Raw genomic sequence first — 18,791 nt, forward strand, 5'->3', positions numbered from 1 at the left:
CAGAGAGTGCAAGATGTGTGAGCAACACTCTCAAGCTGTGCGTGCGAATAAGGTGTTAGTGCTGTTTTAATGGAAAAAGATTCACTTTCACTGGTACATCCACTAATGCAAGCAGATGCACACAGAGAGAAAAACCTGCGTCATGTTCAAGGGGATAAACAAACACAAGTAGAGTAAAGACATTAAAGCCGAATCTGGATTTAAATCTCCTGTCGGTCATTGTCCCTGCACTGTGGTCTCTTTAGTACCTCGGCCTCACAGAGCTGTGTGACGCCAATGTGTACGCTCATTCACCACGCTCACCTGTGATTACTATGATATCTCTTTAGCATGCAGGTGAGTCACTGACCATTGTCAGAGGTGCTTTGTGACCTACTGTTCTCAAAGATGTCCTACTCATTACTATGGTAATAGTTTCCTGTGTCTGGGCTCAGTTTTGTAACTTGCTCTCTCCATCTCTGAAGCTGTCTCAGTCCCCCTCGCTGATTTTTCATTCTGGCCACGATCTGGCCTGGTTGTAAGGGGAGTGTAAATCATCTGAGAAAAGGGGGTAGAGTGAGATGCCGGGCATAGCCAGCTGCTCCCAACGCAAGGCTAATGCCAAACAAATACGAAATAAAAATACCAACAGGGCAGAAGGCAGCAGCTCTGGTGGGGCTGTTCACCCCTTTTTATTGGGTGAACAATTTACAGTGCATCCCTAATTTAATTTATTACATGACTCATTAAATGTTAGTGTATTTTCTTAATTAATATTTTCATTTTTATAATTAGGCTTATATTAGATGCTGATCGTTCACTGTGAACCCTCCATCTTTTTGAAATACTAACTAAACTTGTGGGTGGGCAATCTGATGATCGTACGAGGTCAGTCTTCATAAGAACTGCTTCATCTTAATACTGACTGAACAGTTTGCTATTTGCTACTTATTTCTATTGTACTTTAGGCGAAAGCTCAAATGGTTACTCACACAACTATGTAGCATTATCATTAATTAAAAATGCTAATCACAATCTGTTTCCAGCTTCCTAATTTGTTTTCTTAATTTTCAATTAATGTTTTTTCTTTTTTGAAAATTAATATTTTCTTAGGTGTTTGTGCTGACTGTAGCACAACGCTAGGCTCTAGGGTGTAGAAAAAAAAACCATCCTATTAACATCCTTTTATTAGAGCCTAGTTGGCCAAAGGCGTTATCCTGACATTTCACCTTAGTTTCATAAACATGATCTGCTTGCTCTGTGTCACTGAGCAAAATGTCTCTGAGTTACAGCCTCAGAGGATACAAAGCCTGAATATGACACATATGCACTTCCAGCAAATCACCACATTACTTAATGCAGAGTTTAAAGCCACCCATATGTGAAACTACATATCTGAAGCAGGTATCTTTTCTAACTGATGTATGTCAGTACTCCTGTGTTTTGAACAAGCAAGGGGAGGAAAAAAAAGTCGATGCATTTCTTTCTTTTCTTTTTTTTTTTTTTTGATTCGCTTCGTTCCATGGCTCGCCTCTGAGACGTGAACTGCATGGAACAGACACACCAAAGTGAAGGTATTCTTAGACTCGTCAGCCTCCTTCCATAGTGGGGATGAACTCAGGAGATAAAATATGCAAGAACCTCTAAAATAGGAAACTTTGCTTTGCTTTCACAGAGATACGACAATGTCTGCCTGCGGATTTTGTCGGAGTAAACAAAGTGCAATGAAATTACATTTGACATTTAAAAAATTAATGATATCTGGAACGCTTTGGATGGGGAGTGGGAACCGTGCCGAGAGAAAGAGAGAGGAAGAAGCAGAGCACAGCAGAGGACAGAACTGGGAAACTGCTCCTTGTTTTACACCGTGGCAAGTGAATGCAGCGGGAACATATAGATAGGGTGAGAGGAGTTCATGCTCATGTATGTGCGCCTGTGTGTGTGTGTGTGTGTGTGTGTGAGGATGAGGGAGGGACCGCTGTGTGTCCTAAGGGATGCCTGATCCACGCCTTGGCCCACTCCAGCAACCAGATGAGAGGTTACGTAACAGCGAAAGCTGACTAACATCCAACAGTGGTTAATGAGAATCTACATTTACAATAACTTAATTTCAAAAAGCATTAAAGGCCTCAGGCTAGTCTCATATATATGGTAACTCATATATATGGTAACTCTAAGAACACAGTGTGCATTGATGTAAGAAGCACAGTGGAATATGTAGCTAACATTTGGATGTTAATGTGAAAACAAATCAAAATAAGCAACTGAAGTTCAATTTCCAGTGTTTATAGTTACATTTCTTACCTCCAAAATAGGATCCATCAGTCAGCTTCATCTCCTTGTTGAACTTGGTGATGACACTTGCAACGCCATGTTGAATAAAGTACATCTTTTTCCCCACTGTGCCTTCCCTGATAATGTAATCGTTGGGCTGGAAAACTTCAAACTTCAACTTGCTCAGCATCCCCGTCACAAAGTTGGGGTCCGCATTGGCAAACAGAGGCATGGTGGCCACAAGCTTGCGGCAGTTGAAGTTGACAATTTCCTGGTGGAGGGGGGAAAAAAAGAAAAGAGAAAAGTGTTGATTTAACAGATGAGATCATGCCATCAATAATTCAGTTATTTCAACCCAAAAGTGAAAAATGAGCTTCAGTTCGGCAGCCTGACACAGAACACCACCTCAAATCTTTCATCTCTGCCGCCTTCACAGTATCTGCAAACATAAATGAATTGGAATGCATATTGCTGCTTTATCCCTAATGCTCCTAAAGCACTTTCCATTTCTCCTGCGAAGAAACTTTTTGGCACGCAATTCATATCCTGATGAGTTTGCCCTCTGGTGCCGGCTGCAGGCCATCTCTCTGGCCCATCCTGTCCCCTCAGACCCAGCAGCAGATTAGGAGCTTGTTGTCTGTTTACCCACACATCTCTGTTGCTGTGCAGATGGAAAGCTGGGGCACTTGGCATCTGCAGCGATGTGTTGTTGACCCCACATGAGGGATAACTCCCCTCCACTGACAACAGGACATTAACAGAAAGATAACCAATCTCTGAAATGCTTGCTGGCTCCACGAGGGCAAAAAATATGTTAACTAAGCTTCAGAAGCCGGTGTCAGGTAAAGCCACGGCTCCGACCTCAATCAAGCACCAGAACTAATGAATACGATAGTAAGCACTTTTCATGCACAGTCAGGATTCCTCATGGGAAAACAATGTTTGGCTATGCCTATTTAAAGATTTGTCATATGGCAGAGAATAAAAGGCAGTGAGACAGAGGCGAGGAAGGGAGCAGGGGGGAGAGACAGAGCAGCAAAACAGTCTGGCTATTAGGCTGTGTGGACTCTGGTTTAGCATATTTTAGCTTCAAACTTCATCTAGTTCAACTGTATTGAATCCCTATACATGCTTCAGATGTTCTTGTTTTACGACAGTCTGAAAGTCACCTTAGAAAAACGTTGATCACAACGTGTTTTTTCTTCTTCTTTTAATATTATTTTTGTCAAGGTTACTTTGTCCTTGTTTTCCTTCGTGTTCATCTTTGCTCGTCTACATTGTACATCAGGTTGTCAGCTACCAGAGATAATCAATGTAATACTGTTTTTAGGAGCTCACAATCAATTATTGGATGTTGCAGTGTCCTTGAATGCAACACATTTTTTTTTCTTTAAAGCGAAGTCTGCCCGTGGCAACAAACTGCTCAATATGTTGATGGATCGCCTGTCTTAGGATGATCTTTACAGTTCACCAAATGAATAAGTTAAAACCAGCAGGGAAATTTGGAAAAGCTCTGCAGATGTAGAAATATTCTGACATAAATGTAAAAATGTATATAGTGGTGGAATCATCTTACATAGGATATACATCTTTTGTTTTTGTAACCCAAGTGAAGTCCGTACAAAATCTGGAGTTCGTTTAAGCCTACAGCAGCAGTAGCAGCATAATTGTTTTGCAGACTTGTGATAACTGGCTTGCCACAATCAGTTATAAGTATGCTTTAACTGATTCGGCATTCTTACCATAGCCTGAGTGGTGCGAAGTGGAGCTAATTCAGTTCCCAAATTGACCTCTAAGTCAGGACCCCACAGATTGTCCATACAATCAGAACCACTTAGGTTTCAGTCTGTCTGAAAGTGTCCTGGCTTTACTGATGATGGTCAGGTTTACAGCCACATTAATTGATTTTCGTTAAATGAGCTGTGGAAAAGCTCTACATTGTTGCTCTTTATCTCCCCAAATTTAACCTCAGCAATTTACCCAATCTCCTACCGAGCTGTTCACTCTGGGTAAAATATACTATACCGTATTTTAAACAGAAGAAGGCAGTGGTCATACCACAATGACAAACAGGACAATAGTTGATATGACTAGACCTTTCTATTTTTAGACTGTAAATTTATTCAAAATATGCTGAGAAAAAAGAAACAAACAAAAAACCCCAAACTTAGTAAGAGCTATAATCTGCTGGTCAGAAGATCCTGAGTGAAAGGGACATTCAGGTACTTTCGGCTAAAAAAAACAGCTCACAGAAAGAGATTAATCAAACTAAGTCATTCCGATTATTTCACCAGTTTTTACGTCATCCAAGCATGCCAATGTAGTGGCCTTCAGCAGTTCATCAGAGCACTCAGTGGAATGGAAATCTATGGGAGAAGTTTGCTCCCTCCCACAAAATACTTAATCATCTGGTTTATTACAGCTGAACAGCAAAACATAATTGTACTGTTGCTCTGACAAATGCACACAGATGAGGTGCACAACAGCTTAAACTGTGCGGTGCCCAGCAGACCTAGTGATTATTGTGATAAAGATGTAGGTAAGCTTAATTATTGTTTTTCTTATAGCGTGGTATTTGTTTAAGTGTCTATTAAAGTAATAAAGGGTTATATTACTCTACCAGCAGTAAAGTGACCTACTTTGGTGATGGGAGATCAAATAAAGAGCATACTTTTAGAAACAGAGAGGAAACAGGCTGCACACCTGACATGGGGGAAACCACGGCGCCTCAGTTGTTGGATAGACTGATTAGAACAGAAGTGCAGTCAGCTGACACTAAGTCAAAGCTGCCAAATTACAGATGACGAATCAGACGAACACTGTCTTGTAATGTAATAAAGCTTAGTCAAGTTTTGGTGTCTAATTAGGTTTTCATATTAAAAAATCTCCAGTAATTATCAAATTTATTAGACCGACACTCAGATTGAGGCATATGCCATGAGTGCCTTAAATGAACAGTACTAGTAATCACACATATCATTTTGTTAGCTTCTGTAATGGTTCATCAACCAGTAGATGCAGCTATTTATTTGAAATTGTAATATATAATGTTTCACAAAAAAAGATAAAAAAAAAAAAAGTAGTAAAGCCCTTTATTATTTTTGAGATGCCAAATTACAATCATTTACTTACATTCCTGAACAGGAAAATGAGTTTTGGTGATTCAGTGTTATAACTGATTAATTACAAAAATAAGTTTAAATATGTACAAAAATTTTTTCCACGTAGTTTGTTATATAGTACAACACTAAATGTTACATTTTGTCAAACGAAGCTAAAAATAATTTATTCAATCTGGTTAAATTAAATTTACTCGACTGGTACTCATTCAGTTTATACCAATTAATAATTCATTAATTAAAGAAATAAACCTTGTTCAAAATAATTGCTTCATGGTTTTTGATGATGAAGAATCTGTACTCAATCTAGGCATAAAAATGTGAATTTTGGCAGATTTCTCAAATATTTTAATATTTTTCTAAGATATATGTGTATTATTTCTTGATTGTATAACAGGTGGTCTAACTATTTTTTTTAACACTGTACATAAAATTACAACAAAATGTAAGACTTACTGAAATTGCTCTGATGTGACCATGTTTGCTATTATCGATCTCTCTCAGTTTAAGCTGGATTTAACCTTTGCTTAGTGCACATATTGAACTAAGCCCATGTTTTACTGTCCCTTTAAATCCCTGCACCTTTCTTGTAAGTGCTTGGGACTATGCAGCAACTCTGCACACCGTAGCATTCATCTCTTGAGCATATAACTTTGCAAGGTGACTTAATGGGGCTTTATGAGAGCTGGTCAGGATTCCTACACTACATTTATCCTACATTCACTTCTTACTCCGCTGCTCCCTAATATCCCTTTGCATAATTACACATGTAATGTGCTTATGGGGGAGGTCGTCCAAGGACCAAAACTGGTGCTTGACGTCACAGTAACCTTTATTGCTCTGTCTCAGAAGGAAATGTTTTCCTATTTTGACTTTCAGCCAGTCAAGTTTCACCTGGGGAGACTCCGTTAATAATAGATCTAACTTATGTTCCAAAACTAAGACATTGTGACACCTACCTTTCAGTGTCTATTTTTTTTATTAAGGTTCCAAAAATAAAATCAGAGCGTTCGAAAGGAAAAATCTGCAGATTTCTCAAGAAGAGAGCTTCTAAAATGTTGTGTCACCTCTTTGAGGGGGTCGTTGAGTTCACTCAAGATGTTTTCCTCATCAAAGATTTTCCCTTGGTAGCGGTGCTCATAGTAGTCATGGATTTTCTGTCTCATGTCTGCTGGAAGCTTGTGGAAGGACATGTATTGCTCCACTTGCTTATACTAGAAGAGACAAAGAAAAACAGTCATCACTTAACAGCTTAACATGTAAAAAAAAAAAAAATCAGATATCTTAAAGCAGCCCCAGTAAAGTCTTGAGTTTTATATTTATTTGGAAATTGCACCTTTAATAAACAGCAAAGCAACAAAAATGTGGTCTACACAGAGTGCATATTTGTGTCTCTGTATTGAGGACAAGGCGTGCTCTCACACAGTCACAGTGCCATGTCCTGGTTCTGCGTGTGGGGAGGGAGAGGCAGAACAAGAGAGGCAGGTGGTGAAGAAAGTAGGAACGAGTACAGGCCCGGGGCTATGTCAGACCAAGGTAGCAGCAGATTATCTCACCGATGCAGGAAGCCCAGTGCTAATAGGCAACCGAGCTATGCTGCAATGTGAACAAGCGAGGCATACCTAGTATCCAGGAGCATAAGAGGATATTGGGTAATTTTCAAAGAAGAATTCTCCTTTTGACCGCGTTATATATCATCATAGGGTCTTTACCTTATAATATAGAGCATCGTGAGGTGACAGGTGTTGTGATTTATTGCTATCCTCTTTCCTTTCCTGTCTTTGTTTTTTTCTTGTTTCTACATCCTGTTTCCAGTAATTAACTAAAAATTAGCAGGAGTGTAACGTCCAGCTGCATTATCCTGCAGGCAAGTACTGACCCACAAGAACACAGAAAAAACTTTGGCTCATTTATTTAGAGTAGTCGGCGAGCACGGCCAAAGCCCCAACACCTGAAAATGAACCTCAACAAAGAGAATAGAGGTGAGAGCCAGCAGCAGCTGCGAGGCTGGTAGGACAGTTCAGTTTGAGAGGCTTTGACCAATGTGACGCAGGCAGCCCCATAAAACGATATTTGTTAGCGAGAGGAGCCACTCGAGTCCCAGTGCCTCCCTCATTGATTTCTCACCCGGCTGCAGAAAGGTGATAAGGGACCAGAGCTTTGTTTACGGGAAATTGATTTATTTTGAGTTCACACAGCCGAAGTCAGAAGGTGTCTGCAGGGGCTCAACCGGTCCATTTCGACTCGGGTGGTCAGGGTGGGGCACAGAGTAAGGCAATGGGGGCACATTTTAGGCTCGATATGGGGCCTTCAGCTTTAACGTCACATTATCTTTTCATTATGACTAATTTCCATTCTCATATTAATTCAGATGTGTAATTTTATTGGTTAATTACTTTCTAAAGGAGCAATTTAGATAAATGCTGACTACATTCCTCATTATCCCACCTCATCCATTTCTCTCTTTATCCCCCCTCTCTCTCTCACTCTCGTTCTCTCTCTAGAAATAGTCAGGGCCCAGTCAGACTAACACCCACACTGGGATGTGTCACTTGGCAGAACCCACTTCTTTCCTGGCTGATGGCACTCCTGGGGCATTCCTGTGGATCTAATTTAACCCAGGCGCACTGCAATTTGCAAAGTTAAACATCACCCATAAATATATGTTTAGCAGCATTATGTAAAATGATGAAACCTCCTCTGTTGCAGAATGTGTCCTAAGACGTGAAGGACAGTTTAAAGAGGGCAGGCAATTAGTGCAAAGACTTGAAATGCTTCATCCACTTTGTATGTGCTCAACGCTTCTTTTATTGAGCAGGAATTGATCTGATACCCGTCTGTGTCACGCAGAGGACGATGCATTTAATTGCAACCCCATTTGTAGTGCTTGCATGACATAAATGTAATTGCAAGATGCTGTGTTTGACATCTGATGGGTGCACGGTCACAGTATTCCTTTACAGAATCATTTATGTTTCAGAAACTTGTTTTGAAACTATTTAATTATCTTTGCAATATTTCAGAGGAGGGAGGTAGTTACATTAGCTTTGCAATGAACCTCAGACCGAAATATGAAATGTGGGACATCTTGGACATATCTTAAAGAGCAACTCAGCTGCACTGTGGCAGCACCAGGGCTTGACAGCAGACATGTCTCTATATCATACATACTTTAAACCCTCATTTCCTTCCCTCTCCTCCCACTATCTCTGTTTCCTCTCTTCTCTATAGCTTTTGCTTGGTCTGTTTTTTCTTTTCTCCTAGTCTGGATAAAATTAGTTTTTGAGTTTTTGGAAATTAAGTAGAACCTATCAACAACAATCACTTTACTTTCTACTTTCTTACTGCTCATCATGTTCTTGTCATAAACATCCTCCGGCCTCAGATAACTTATAACCTCGCATCCCCATCCATCTCTCCATCCATGTTTCCAACCCTCCAGCTGTGGCAGTGATAGATGTAATGGCTAGAGGCTCAGCACCCTGAACCCATCCCTGCTGCTCTGCAGCCTGCTCCACTGATATGCACAGCCATGCAGCAAATCAGCCCCTGCTGAACCTGGCTCCACACTGGAGCTCCGTTACCATGAACATGGCATTCGCGGCCCCGAAGCTGTCAGTTCGATTCCTGGGGTGACGTTAGAGGGACAGAAAGGGATGTAGATTAAAAATAGTGTGTGATGTACATCTGCTTTGGAGCAACTGAGCTGGAGATGTGCCACTAATTCAAACAGTGACTTGGCACGGCTCGCTTGTTTGCTGAGGGCAACCTGCCGTCATGATTTTTAAAATTTTTTTTGCTACGCTGTGAATATAACTCATAATTATATCTGCATATTAATGATCAGTCAGCATACCATTAATTTTTTTTTATTATAGCCCTTTTATTTGCTGTCTTGTTCTTCGAATCTGTTTCATCTGATCTGATTTATGTGTCAAACAACACTTTGTATTGATAATGATAAATGTGCATTTTACTAATTTGTGCGGATTTGTGATAACACTTTTGCAAAGACAATAGAAACTGCAGTTTTAATTTCAAGTTTTAGGTGACATGTAAGATTGCAATGTGGTGCCAAAACGCACCGAGGGGGATGTTCCTCTAGATTGGACTGACCATGAGGACAGCTGGCAAGGTCGGGCCATCACACTTGAATAAACCGACAATGGCTAAATGATTTTATAAGCAAGGTGTAAATTAACGAAGAGGTATTTTAGCACGTCCTGTAATAGCCAAGGTGACTTTACCAATGCTCTGATAAGAATTATGACTACATCTCTGGAAGGATAAATAATGTGTGCTTTGTACCTCTGTCCAGTCGTGCCTCTGTGTGTGCGTTTGTGTGGATATGTTCTGATAAACTCAATAGGGATGTAAGCTGCTGGAGGGCTCGCTTAGTGGATGGATATGATCAACATTCATTGAATTCAGGAAGTCAAAAAGTGTGCTGTTAAACCACATGAAATTTTTTATAGATTATTAAAAGATGAATAATTACATGGCGGGAAAAATCAAAGTAATTGGTAATAATATTTTTAACTTCCTGACCCATTATAACCCATTTTCATAATATAATTTTAAAAAATGATGAAAACTTAAAGGGAAAACATCAGTTTTATTTCTTATATTCTAAATTAATCTGTTTAATTGCTTTCTATTTAAATAATATCTAAATAATTTTTCTGAAATCATAGACAAATACTGAAAAATTGTCTTAAATAACAAACTGAACAACTTGTATATGAAGATTTATTGTCTTTAGTTATTTAATTATTGCCACTTCTGATATCTCTTGACACGGAAAAGTAGCAAATGCTTAAAATAAAAAATATACTGAAATGCAGGAATTAGACTCCATTACTGGGTGAAAAATGGCTTGAAGAATAAACCCTGCATTAAACACTGTTAAAGACTTAATTTCTGAGTAATTGTTTCAGCTCTCACACACACAGCATGTCATAGTAAATAAGAATGTACTAAGACAAGATAATTAGCGCTTTCTGTTAATCGCATTTCAGCTGACTCACTGTCTTTATATCATATTTGGGAAAAAAAACTATTTCCTTTGGGAAGAAAAGGAGTGTCTTACAAAATCAGTGTGACCTGATGTAACTGTTCTTACATCATCCTGTAAGTTAAAGATTAAGTTATCTTAATCCTAAACTTGTTTGTGGATGAAGACATACCATAGAGGACTAATCCCCACGCCCAATAGTGTGGTATGTACAATGCGTTCTGCAGCATAAGCACAGGCAAAGTTTGGGAGTTAAACTCTGCTTCTTGCGTGCAAACACAAAGCGCATCAGTCATGGCTGGGTGTTCTGGGAATTGCCCAGGCCCCACAGCGGGATCACAGATGGTGGCTCAGTTGAAATGCTGGATAATCATCCTCTACGTGAAAAAAAAGAAAGAAGATATAATGATGTAATAGGAACTGAAGGAAAAGGGAAAAATAAAATGTGTCCACTGGCAGCATACAGACAGTGAGGTGGCTGCTTATGTCATAGACCTCATCACCCTGTTGACCTTAAGAGATCTGCTTGGGGGTAGGTAGGAAATCCTCTTTCCTAGTCATCGCCGCGGATATATTTATATTTATATTGTGGGAGCTCAACCTATTGGTCCACAGTGTAATTGAGGGCTAATTTATTTAAATCCAGCTCCAATGAGCAGGACTTTACAGAGTCACAAAAAAAGAAAAAAATCACATTAATACTTTGAGACCATCTCAGTAGTACTTAGCTTAACTTACCTTTAAACAACAAACCATTAAAGATGTGTACGCATACATCATACCATGTATCATACCCAGTGTTCTTTTAAATCTCAGGAATTTAATATTGTGTGTGCCACTGCAGGACTCTTACCTTCTCTTGGTACTGCCTCCGTGAGGAATCCAGTGATTGGATTAGAGCTGTAGCATGGCCAACAAACATGGCGTAGCACGTGGCTCCTACAATCATACTCAGCATGGTGACCCAAAGGTCAGACATGCTGACGGGTGCCCGGGCACCATAACCGATGCACAGCATGTGGCTCATGGCTTTGAAGAGGGCATAGGAGTACTGCTTACCCCAAGAAACGTTCTGAAAGAACCAGAGGGGAAGAAAAAGGGAAGGAGAGACAGAGGAGGTTTGGGGGGAGTTACTGCCAAGCAAGACAAGGAAGAAAGGCTCCGCGGCAGATAAAAATGGAACAACAGACTTTCCTTTGATGGATCACTAACACTCAGCCAACATAATCTTCATGCTTCTGAACCTTATGGGTTTACTGAATGAATGAACTTTCTACCTTTTTACCTTCTCTCTCTGTTTGCATCTACTTTATTCATTTTACAGATTATCAAAGGGTGAGAAGCGGTTCAGCTTTGCAAAGGTTAAAAAAAACAGCTTCTAAACTATGTATCCAGTATCCAGACTATACGGACAAAAGTACTGGGTCACTTACACATTACACCCAAAGGAGCTGCCCTGCCATAGAAATGCTTCTCATGAAGCTCCTGGTGCACTTTTGTGCTGATGTTAATGCCAGAAGATTAACCCTGCTGTGGTTTCTAAACACTTCCACTTTGCAAAAATACCACGTGCAGTTGGCTGTGGAATTTCTACAAGGGAAGAAATTTCACAAACTGACTTGTTGCGATGGTGGCATCCTGTTTGTATTACCTCACCCAAATTCAGTGACCTCTTTAAATGACTCATTCCTTCACAAATGTGACGGCAGACCGCACTGAATCTACTTGATTTTATACCCCCATGGCAATAGGAGTAAAAACACCTGAAGTCAAAGATTAAGAGATTTGGCCCAGTATTTTTGTCCATATAGTGCAACTTGGGTTCATGGGTCCACTGTTATCCGATAATGTGTCCAGAAGGGTTTTTGAGGAGCCACATAATTCAGACTAAGTAGTTTGGAAAGAACTTGCTTGGTGGATGAAGACTGGTGATAAAAGTTTAAATGCATGGAAGCAGAACTTTAAATGGTCATCGTTAGTTTTAGAAAATATGCTTTAATATCATGCAGGTAACCAGTCTATATGCAGAGCAAAAGATGGACATCAGCTATTGATTGACTGATTAATTGAGTGCTTTCTTTCTTTCTTTAAAACTTGTAAATAAAGAGCCAACCTAACTGGCAGTGTTAGGATAGTCACTGACTATTTCTTTTAAAAGTCTTTTTTTTAGTATGAAATCTTATCAGGAGTCGCTTTCAACAGAGATTTATGCAGAGCCTCTTAAATTTTAGTAATCCACATTATCAGGTAGTAGCACAATGCAAGGACATGGCTTGAAAGGCCTTTCATTTGCATTTCAGATTTCCCTCATTTCTGTTTTTCCTGCTTTTTTTTTTAGTCTCAGCATGTCTAATGTGAAAGTATGCCTTTTCCCTCTGGAGATGGGCAAAATCTCTAGTGGGCAACTAAGCGAGCCCATTGCAGTTACTGCATGTCTGTGAAACTCAGTAATCCACTATCTAGAGACAAATGTGACAGACTGCCTGGTACAAAGCTTGTGCTCACAGACATTTTGCTGACACCCCGAAAAGCTTCACCTCCTGCAAAGATGAAGTGCTGAGGAAGCACTCCATGCAGAATACCTATCACACACAGCAGAACAGCTAGTGATAGAAATAGGAAACTTAGATAGTCTCTTTTTTTCCCCCATTTGTCTCAGATCCATGTGTCACATGCCATCATGCCCATTTTGTCCCCTTTGCCATGCCATTGCCTGATCTGCTTGAGTCCACTCAGTTATTCAAGTGGGAATTAGTGAATCCCACTTGAATTTGATGACAGATGCACATTTATAGCAAATCATTAGCCCTGGATGACTCATCAGTTCTTATGTCAACACAGATTAGTTGTTTCTTCCAGAACCGATTACAGGATTTGTTATCAATTACAGCGTGTTCAATTTTTATAACATGATACTCAACAGGATAATCAATAAAATATGGTGTGTGTGTGTGTGTGTGTGTGTGTGTGTGTGTGTGTGTGTGTGTGTGTGTTAAACCATTGAAATATTACCTTTAGGGTCAAATATTCTATCCATCCATTCATCCATCCATCCATCCACCTAACTCCTTATCCCACTTAGGGATGTAGGAAGCTGGTGCCATCCCAGCTGCGAAAGCTCTGGCAGGTCAGCAGTCCATGACAGGGATCGTGGCTTTCATTGTACTGGAAATATCTGCAGCTAGCATTTCAGCACAAGCACCCGTCCACTGTAGCACACAACACATACACACAATAATGTATTTCCACACAGAGAACAAAGTTACCCAACCATATACCTGGAACTAATGCAGTTTGGGTCCTAGATGTTCTTTCACACGTGTATATTTCACATGGTGGGTGAGTGTTTATTCAGCAACGACGGGCTGTGTTTGTGTTGACATATTTGTATGCATGGAAAAACAGAGGCATGGTTTTGCCAGATGATATCACAAAGTCCGAAATGACTCACTGCACCTTTTGCTGTTTTTCTCTGCATGTAAACTGCTCCAACAAAGAAATCTCTGCAGAGCTTTGGGCATTAAGGGCCTGGGGACTAACCTCACAGTTTCTGTCTGTTCAACTTCGCTGTCCATCCTTATTTCCCATCAATGTTTGTACATAAACCTCTCCAAAATAGCAGAATTAGCTTTATCATCCTCTTGCTTACATTAATCCGCCTACCTAATCAGATTGAAACAGTGGTCTATCACTTGTAACGCACAATTAATTAGGAGTCAAACAATCATGAATGACCTGTAGACAATTTGTAAAATGAATAAAAATGTTTCTTCATATGAGGCAAACTGACCAGCTGAGCTCACATTTATTATATCACGAGGTATAATAACTGCGAATATTTCCTTCTCCCATGTCCAAAGACATATAATAATGAGCAAATAACTCAGGCAGTCAAACGTGGCATTAAATTTATTCCACAGCTGCTTTGTGGAATATACTGATAACATTGGTAAGTTGGCTCTGACAGTGCAGTGTCAGTGAATCTTTAATAAAAAAAAAAAAAGAAGCATGGATCACATGACCAACTTTAGTGATTCCTTAAGCCAAATTTTCACTCTTTCTTTATCTTAAACAGACTGATAGAGACTGAATTGTTCAGAAGTAGCTCAGTTCTGAGTTGACATTTCACTGTAACATTAAAGCAGTGGGGATAATAGCTGCGTGCTTGGGGCACTGCAGGTTATGGAGCTTGTTATGAAGGATTATTGTGAGTCCTCCAAATGTGGAACTGATCATCACGATCGTTTCCAGCTGCCCATTGTTACGATTTGACATCTGGGAGACACAGAAGCAAAATATCCGAAGGCGGCTTTACCAGGCAGAGGCAGAGAGAAAATTCTCTCCTAACAAATGGAGCAAAGCCCACAAGTTAGTTCAGGCAGTCAGGCTTTAGCCGAACTGCGTCATACACACTCCTCGTTCTCCTCGTGTCGTACACCAAACACAACCTGCCAATTTGCTGGTCTATCTAAGCTGCAAAATTTCCCATCTTTCCCTCTGACACGTCAGTGCTGCTGCAGCCCTGCATCGCTGTCTGCTGTCTCAACCCCTCCATTACCCCAGCATCCCAGCAACCACCTTGTAAGCTGCCCCCCGTTTCTATACGTGACATATTTACGGGAAGTGATGAGCTCGGATCCCAGACGCCAAACTCTATTATGTTCTGCTGCTGTGATAAATAATATCAAACATGAGCTGTCTCACTGAAGTGATACTGTGGTAATGATGTCTGCAAAGTGGACTTTACAGGAGCTTTTTATCGAACATAACAAAACCAACAGCATCACCGCTTTTCACTTCGCTGTTCTTCACTCACTGCTGTTCCTCAGTGTGATTGCTTAAATTTGCATTTTGACTGCCATCACGGCATGTGAGTCACAGCTCTGGGGCAGTGCGCTATGATTACAGCAGGCACTCATGCTCAGCACCCATTTTTTTGTCTGATTAGGTTGGTCACAAAAGGACAGATACATGCACACTTTTATCTAATGCATAAAGAGTGATGAGAACTAGAAATCTCCAGGGCTGGTTCTGTACAGCCTTCCTTTGGGAAGAGTGAGTCATTTCACTCTCAGTGCAGAAAAAGCAGTTTCTAGTTGCTTTCCTATAGTTCACAATGTACAGCCCCCTTGATATAGATTTTGCCAACACAACAAATGTATTCATTTCCTCTAACATTATTCTAAATATAATTAAGCTCTGTTTTTTAGCAGGAAAACACATCAGACACTGCATATTCATCTTTCAGCAGCCCCGTAAGAACAGCAGCGCAGGTTCAGACTTCATTACCACACACATTAAAGCGATCCCAATTCCGCACTATTGTTTAAGCACCAGCAACTTCAAAGTATCTATAATTTAACTGTGCTCGTTGTTTTGACAGCACGCTCGTGCATTTTAACCACTTGCTTGCATTTTAATTAATTAGTCACAGAATCAGCAGTCCTCTCTCTCAAGATGAAACCAGGAAGGCGGCTGATGATTCACCATTATCCTCGTGTTCAGTGCGACCCAGAGGCTTTGGTTGTTGTTGATACTGACAAACTATGAGACTAACAGGATGTAATGCCTTGCTGCAAAGAACACAATTTTGCAAAAAAAGAGAACAGTCCGAGGACAAATGACAGCAATTAAACTTATTTTTCATCTGGACTCCCAAAGATTTGCACTGATACTTAGTTTCACTGCAGCACAAATTATACTCAATAGAGTGTGTAGCAAGATCTGGTTGCCCTGTAAATATGTTTTAGTTTTATTTAACATTTTATTTTTTTTGTTTGCGCCTGTGCGTGTCTGCAGAGAAAATAAGTGAATGAGCAAATTTGCCTCAACTGATTAATTTAATCACTGATTAACTCCCTAAACCCAACAAACAGTCCTTGAATGGCAAAAAAAAAAGAAGCAATGCGCAATATTCATTTTTCAATTGCATAATCAAACTGCAAGCTGTTCTCCCTGGGAGCGCACAGAAGGCACGGCGGCCTTTAAACACAGATGACAGAGTAAAGGGATGTGCAGGCCTGCATCGACACCAAAAAAAGCGCGCCCAGTGATGTATCTCACTGTGTGCGTTGTCATTGTCTCGTGAGCTTTTATGTTCATCACCTGTAGCAGTACTAATGGACTTCATCTCTCTACAGAAGTTTTTTTATGCACTGGCACCAGTAATGTGGCCCGAGACATATCTTCAGATTCATCTGTGTGTAACTCTGTTTGCTCCTTTCTTGTAAACGCACAATCACTTCAAAGGTTTGAGGGAATTTCCTCATATTTTGGCATTTTGGCAAACTTTAACTTCAGCTCAACCAATCAGATATGTGGTAGTCAAGGGTCAAGGTCACTGTGGCAAGAAAAAAAACATGTTTTTAACCGTGAAGCCACAATTCAAATGCTAATCATGACCATATTGTATATAACAGTCAAATAGTATGAAATTATGAAGTGATAAGCTGAGAGGGTCTGCTGTGGCGACCCCTAGAGGCAGCAGCTGAAAGAAGAGGCAGCAGATTATTATATCTAATAGGTCAAAGATCAATTCTGGACAATCATGGATCTAAAGTGCAACTTTACTGACTGGCAGTGGTACACGTGCCATTTCTTTTCTTCTTTCTTTTTTAACATTTTCGTGGCAGAAGTCTTCTCAGAGGTTACAGACAAAAAAGCCTTTGGATATCTGAAACTTGGCAATATTTGGCATTCTTGCTTAAACTGGGAACTATTAACCAATTATCAAGATAGTTCCAATTTATAAATGTTTGCTTTTGCGATTTTCCACCCAATCTTTACGATGAATGAGGTACGGTGATTTTTCTTTGTCTTCTCACAAGGCTCTCCTCACAACAGAACTTTATTTTTTAAGATCCCACAACAGCCTCTGAAAGCTCAGCAGCTGTGGTCCAAATACCCTCACACAAGCTTGATTAAACCATCCTACTGTATCAGTTGACAAATAGCACACAATTCTTTCAGCTAACAAAAAATGATTACCAACGAGAGCCAAAAAAAGAATCCAAAAACAAGCTGTTCGCATAGGGACTGAAGCAGTCTTGCATTTTCCTTCCATAAGCCCAATGTGTATGTTGAGGGGAAGTGTGATGTGAAAGAAGGGAAGAGGGTGACACATCTGATTAATTCATAAATTCAGGACTGAGCCCGCCTTTTGAAAGTGACTCATTCAGGGAGATTGAGAAGAAATGGAAGGAAATGAAGTGGGTGGTCCATGGATAAAAGGAGCCAGGAAGGGTGACTGATACTGAAGGGCAGTTGTGCATGGTTAGCCAGGCGTTTCTGTCCTTTTTTCCCTTTTCCCCCTTGTGTCTACCTACAGTATATCCACCTGTCTTCTGGCCTCTAGCTCTCTCTGAGACAGGAGCCCTCAGCAGGGCTACTGCTGTCTCTCTCTTGATATGAGCTTGGCCAGGAACAGTAGGCACACACATACACTCACAAATGCTCCACCACATGCATCTTTAAGCTGTACAACAGCCTATCCAATACCACAGCCCACCACCTTCCAACATGAGCCAACATAGTGACAGCAGCATTATCTTGTTTGGTGATTAAGTAAATGCAGCCTCTAAAGAGTAAGAAGCTACTCTCAGACCATTAGTCAGGAAGATAACAGGCCTAGACTGTGCACAGCACCACTCAGCAGTATCTGCAGCCCTTGCTGCCCTCACTCTTCTACTCACAGCTGGAGACTGAAAGCACGGAGCCAACAACAGAAAAAAATATGATGCAATATATGGCTTTAAAGCTCTCCTTTTTTGGACAGAGACAAAGACAAACCTCTTGATGACAACGTTTAACTGTATTGTTTATTTATACCTGCAGCAAACACAGCAAACGGAGGAAAAGATACCTTATCCTGATTTTCAACTTGTGAATGCTAATGCATTGCGATGGTGTGAGAAGAGGAATCCCATATGTGAGCTGGCCTTATCACTTTGGATTTGCCAGACAGCAGTCAGTGCACAGGCTTGCACTTCTGCACAGATCCACAGGGAAGAGATTCTGCAAATTGCCCATTCTGCCACATCACCATCAGTAACACTATGCTCATGTGCAGATATCTACAGTACCACTGGCTTAAACAGATTTTACCTCTAAAATGCCTCGTGGTTTTCTTTGTGAGTTATTTTTAGGATCGCCCCCTCATAAAACAGAGAAGAAAAAAATCTTAAAGCTATCCAGAAAATTATGAATTTTGAACTTAAATCCAAATATACTTCCACAGTTTCACGTTCTTTGTGGCTTTCTGTCATTGGAGTGTGCATAGCCTTCTCTTCTAAGATTTCAGCATTCTTAGCCTTGTCGTTTAGAAATTTGACAAAGAGTAACAATTATCATGTGTAGGACACCTGCTTTTGGTTAAATGTAAAAGCAAACATAATACTGGCACTCAC

At 40.3% G+C, this 18,791-nt stretch overlaps 1 protein-coding gene across 1 annotated transcript in view; it reads right to left on the reverse strand.

Annotated features, from left to right (window-relative positions):
- The window catches only part of hcn1 (hyperpolarization activated cyclic nucleotide-gated potassium channel 1), a 64,507-nt gene that overhangs the window by 11,393 nt on the left and 34,323 nt on the right, over window positions 1-18,791 (reverse strand). Inside the window, exons 4-6 of the mRNA XM_085463955.1 lie at window positions 11,240-11,458; window positions 6,440-6,586; window positions 2,284-2,524 (exon numbers count right to left, since the gene is read on the reverse strand). Coding sequence (XP_085320081.1) covers window positions 2,284-2,524; window positions 6,440-6,586; window positions 11,240-11,458 — 607 coding nt within the window. The remainder of the gene's footprint in view (window positions 1-2,283; window positions 2,525-6,439; window positions 6,587-11,239; window positions 11,459-18,791) is intronic.

Source organism: Copadichromis virginalis, linkage group LG7 (assembly GCF_057382275.1).
Source record: "Copadichromis virginalis isolate Kocher_CV1m ecotype Utaka linkage group LG7, C_Virginalis_male_GT1.1, whole genome shotgun sequence".
Lineage (NCBI taxonomy): Eukaryota > Metazoa > Chordata > Actinopteri > Cichliformes > Cichlidae > Copadichromis > Copadichromis virginalis.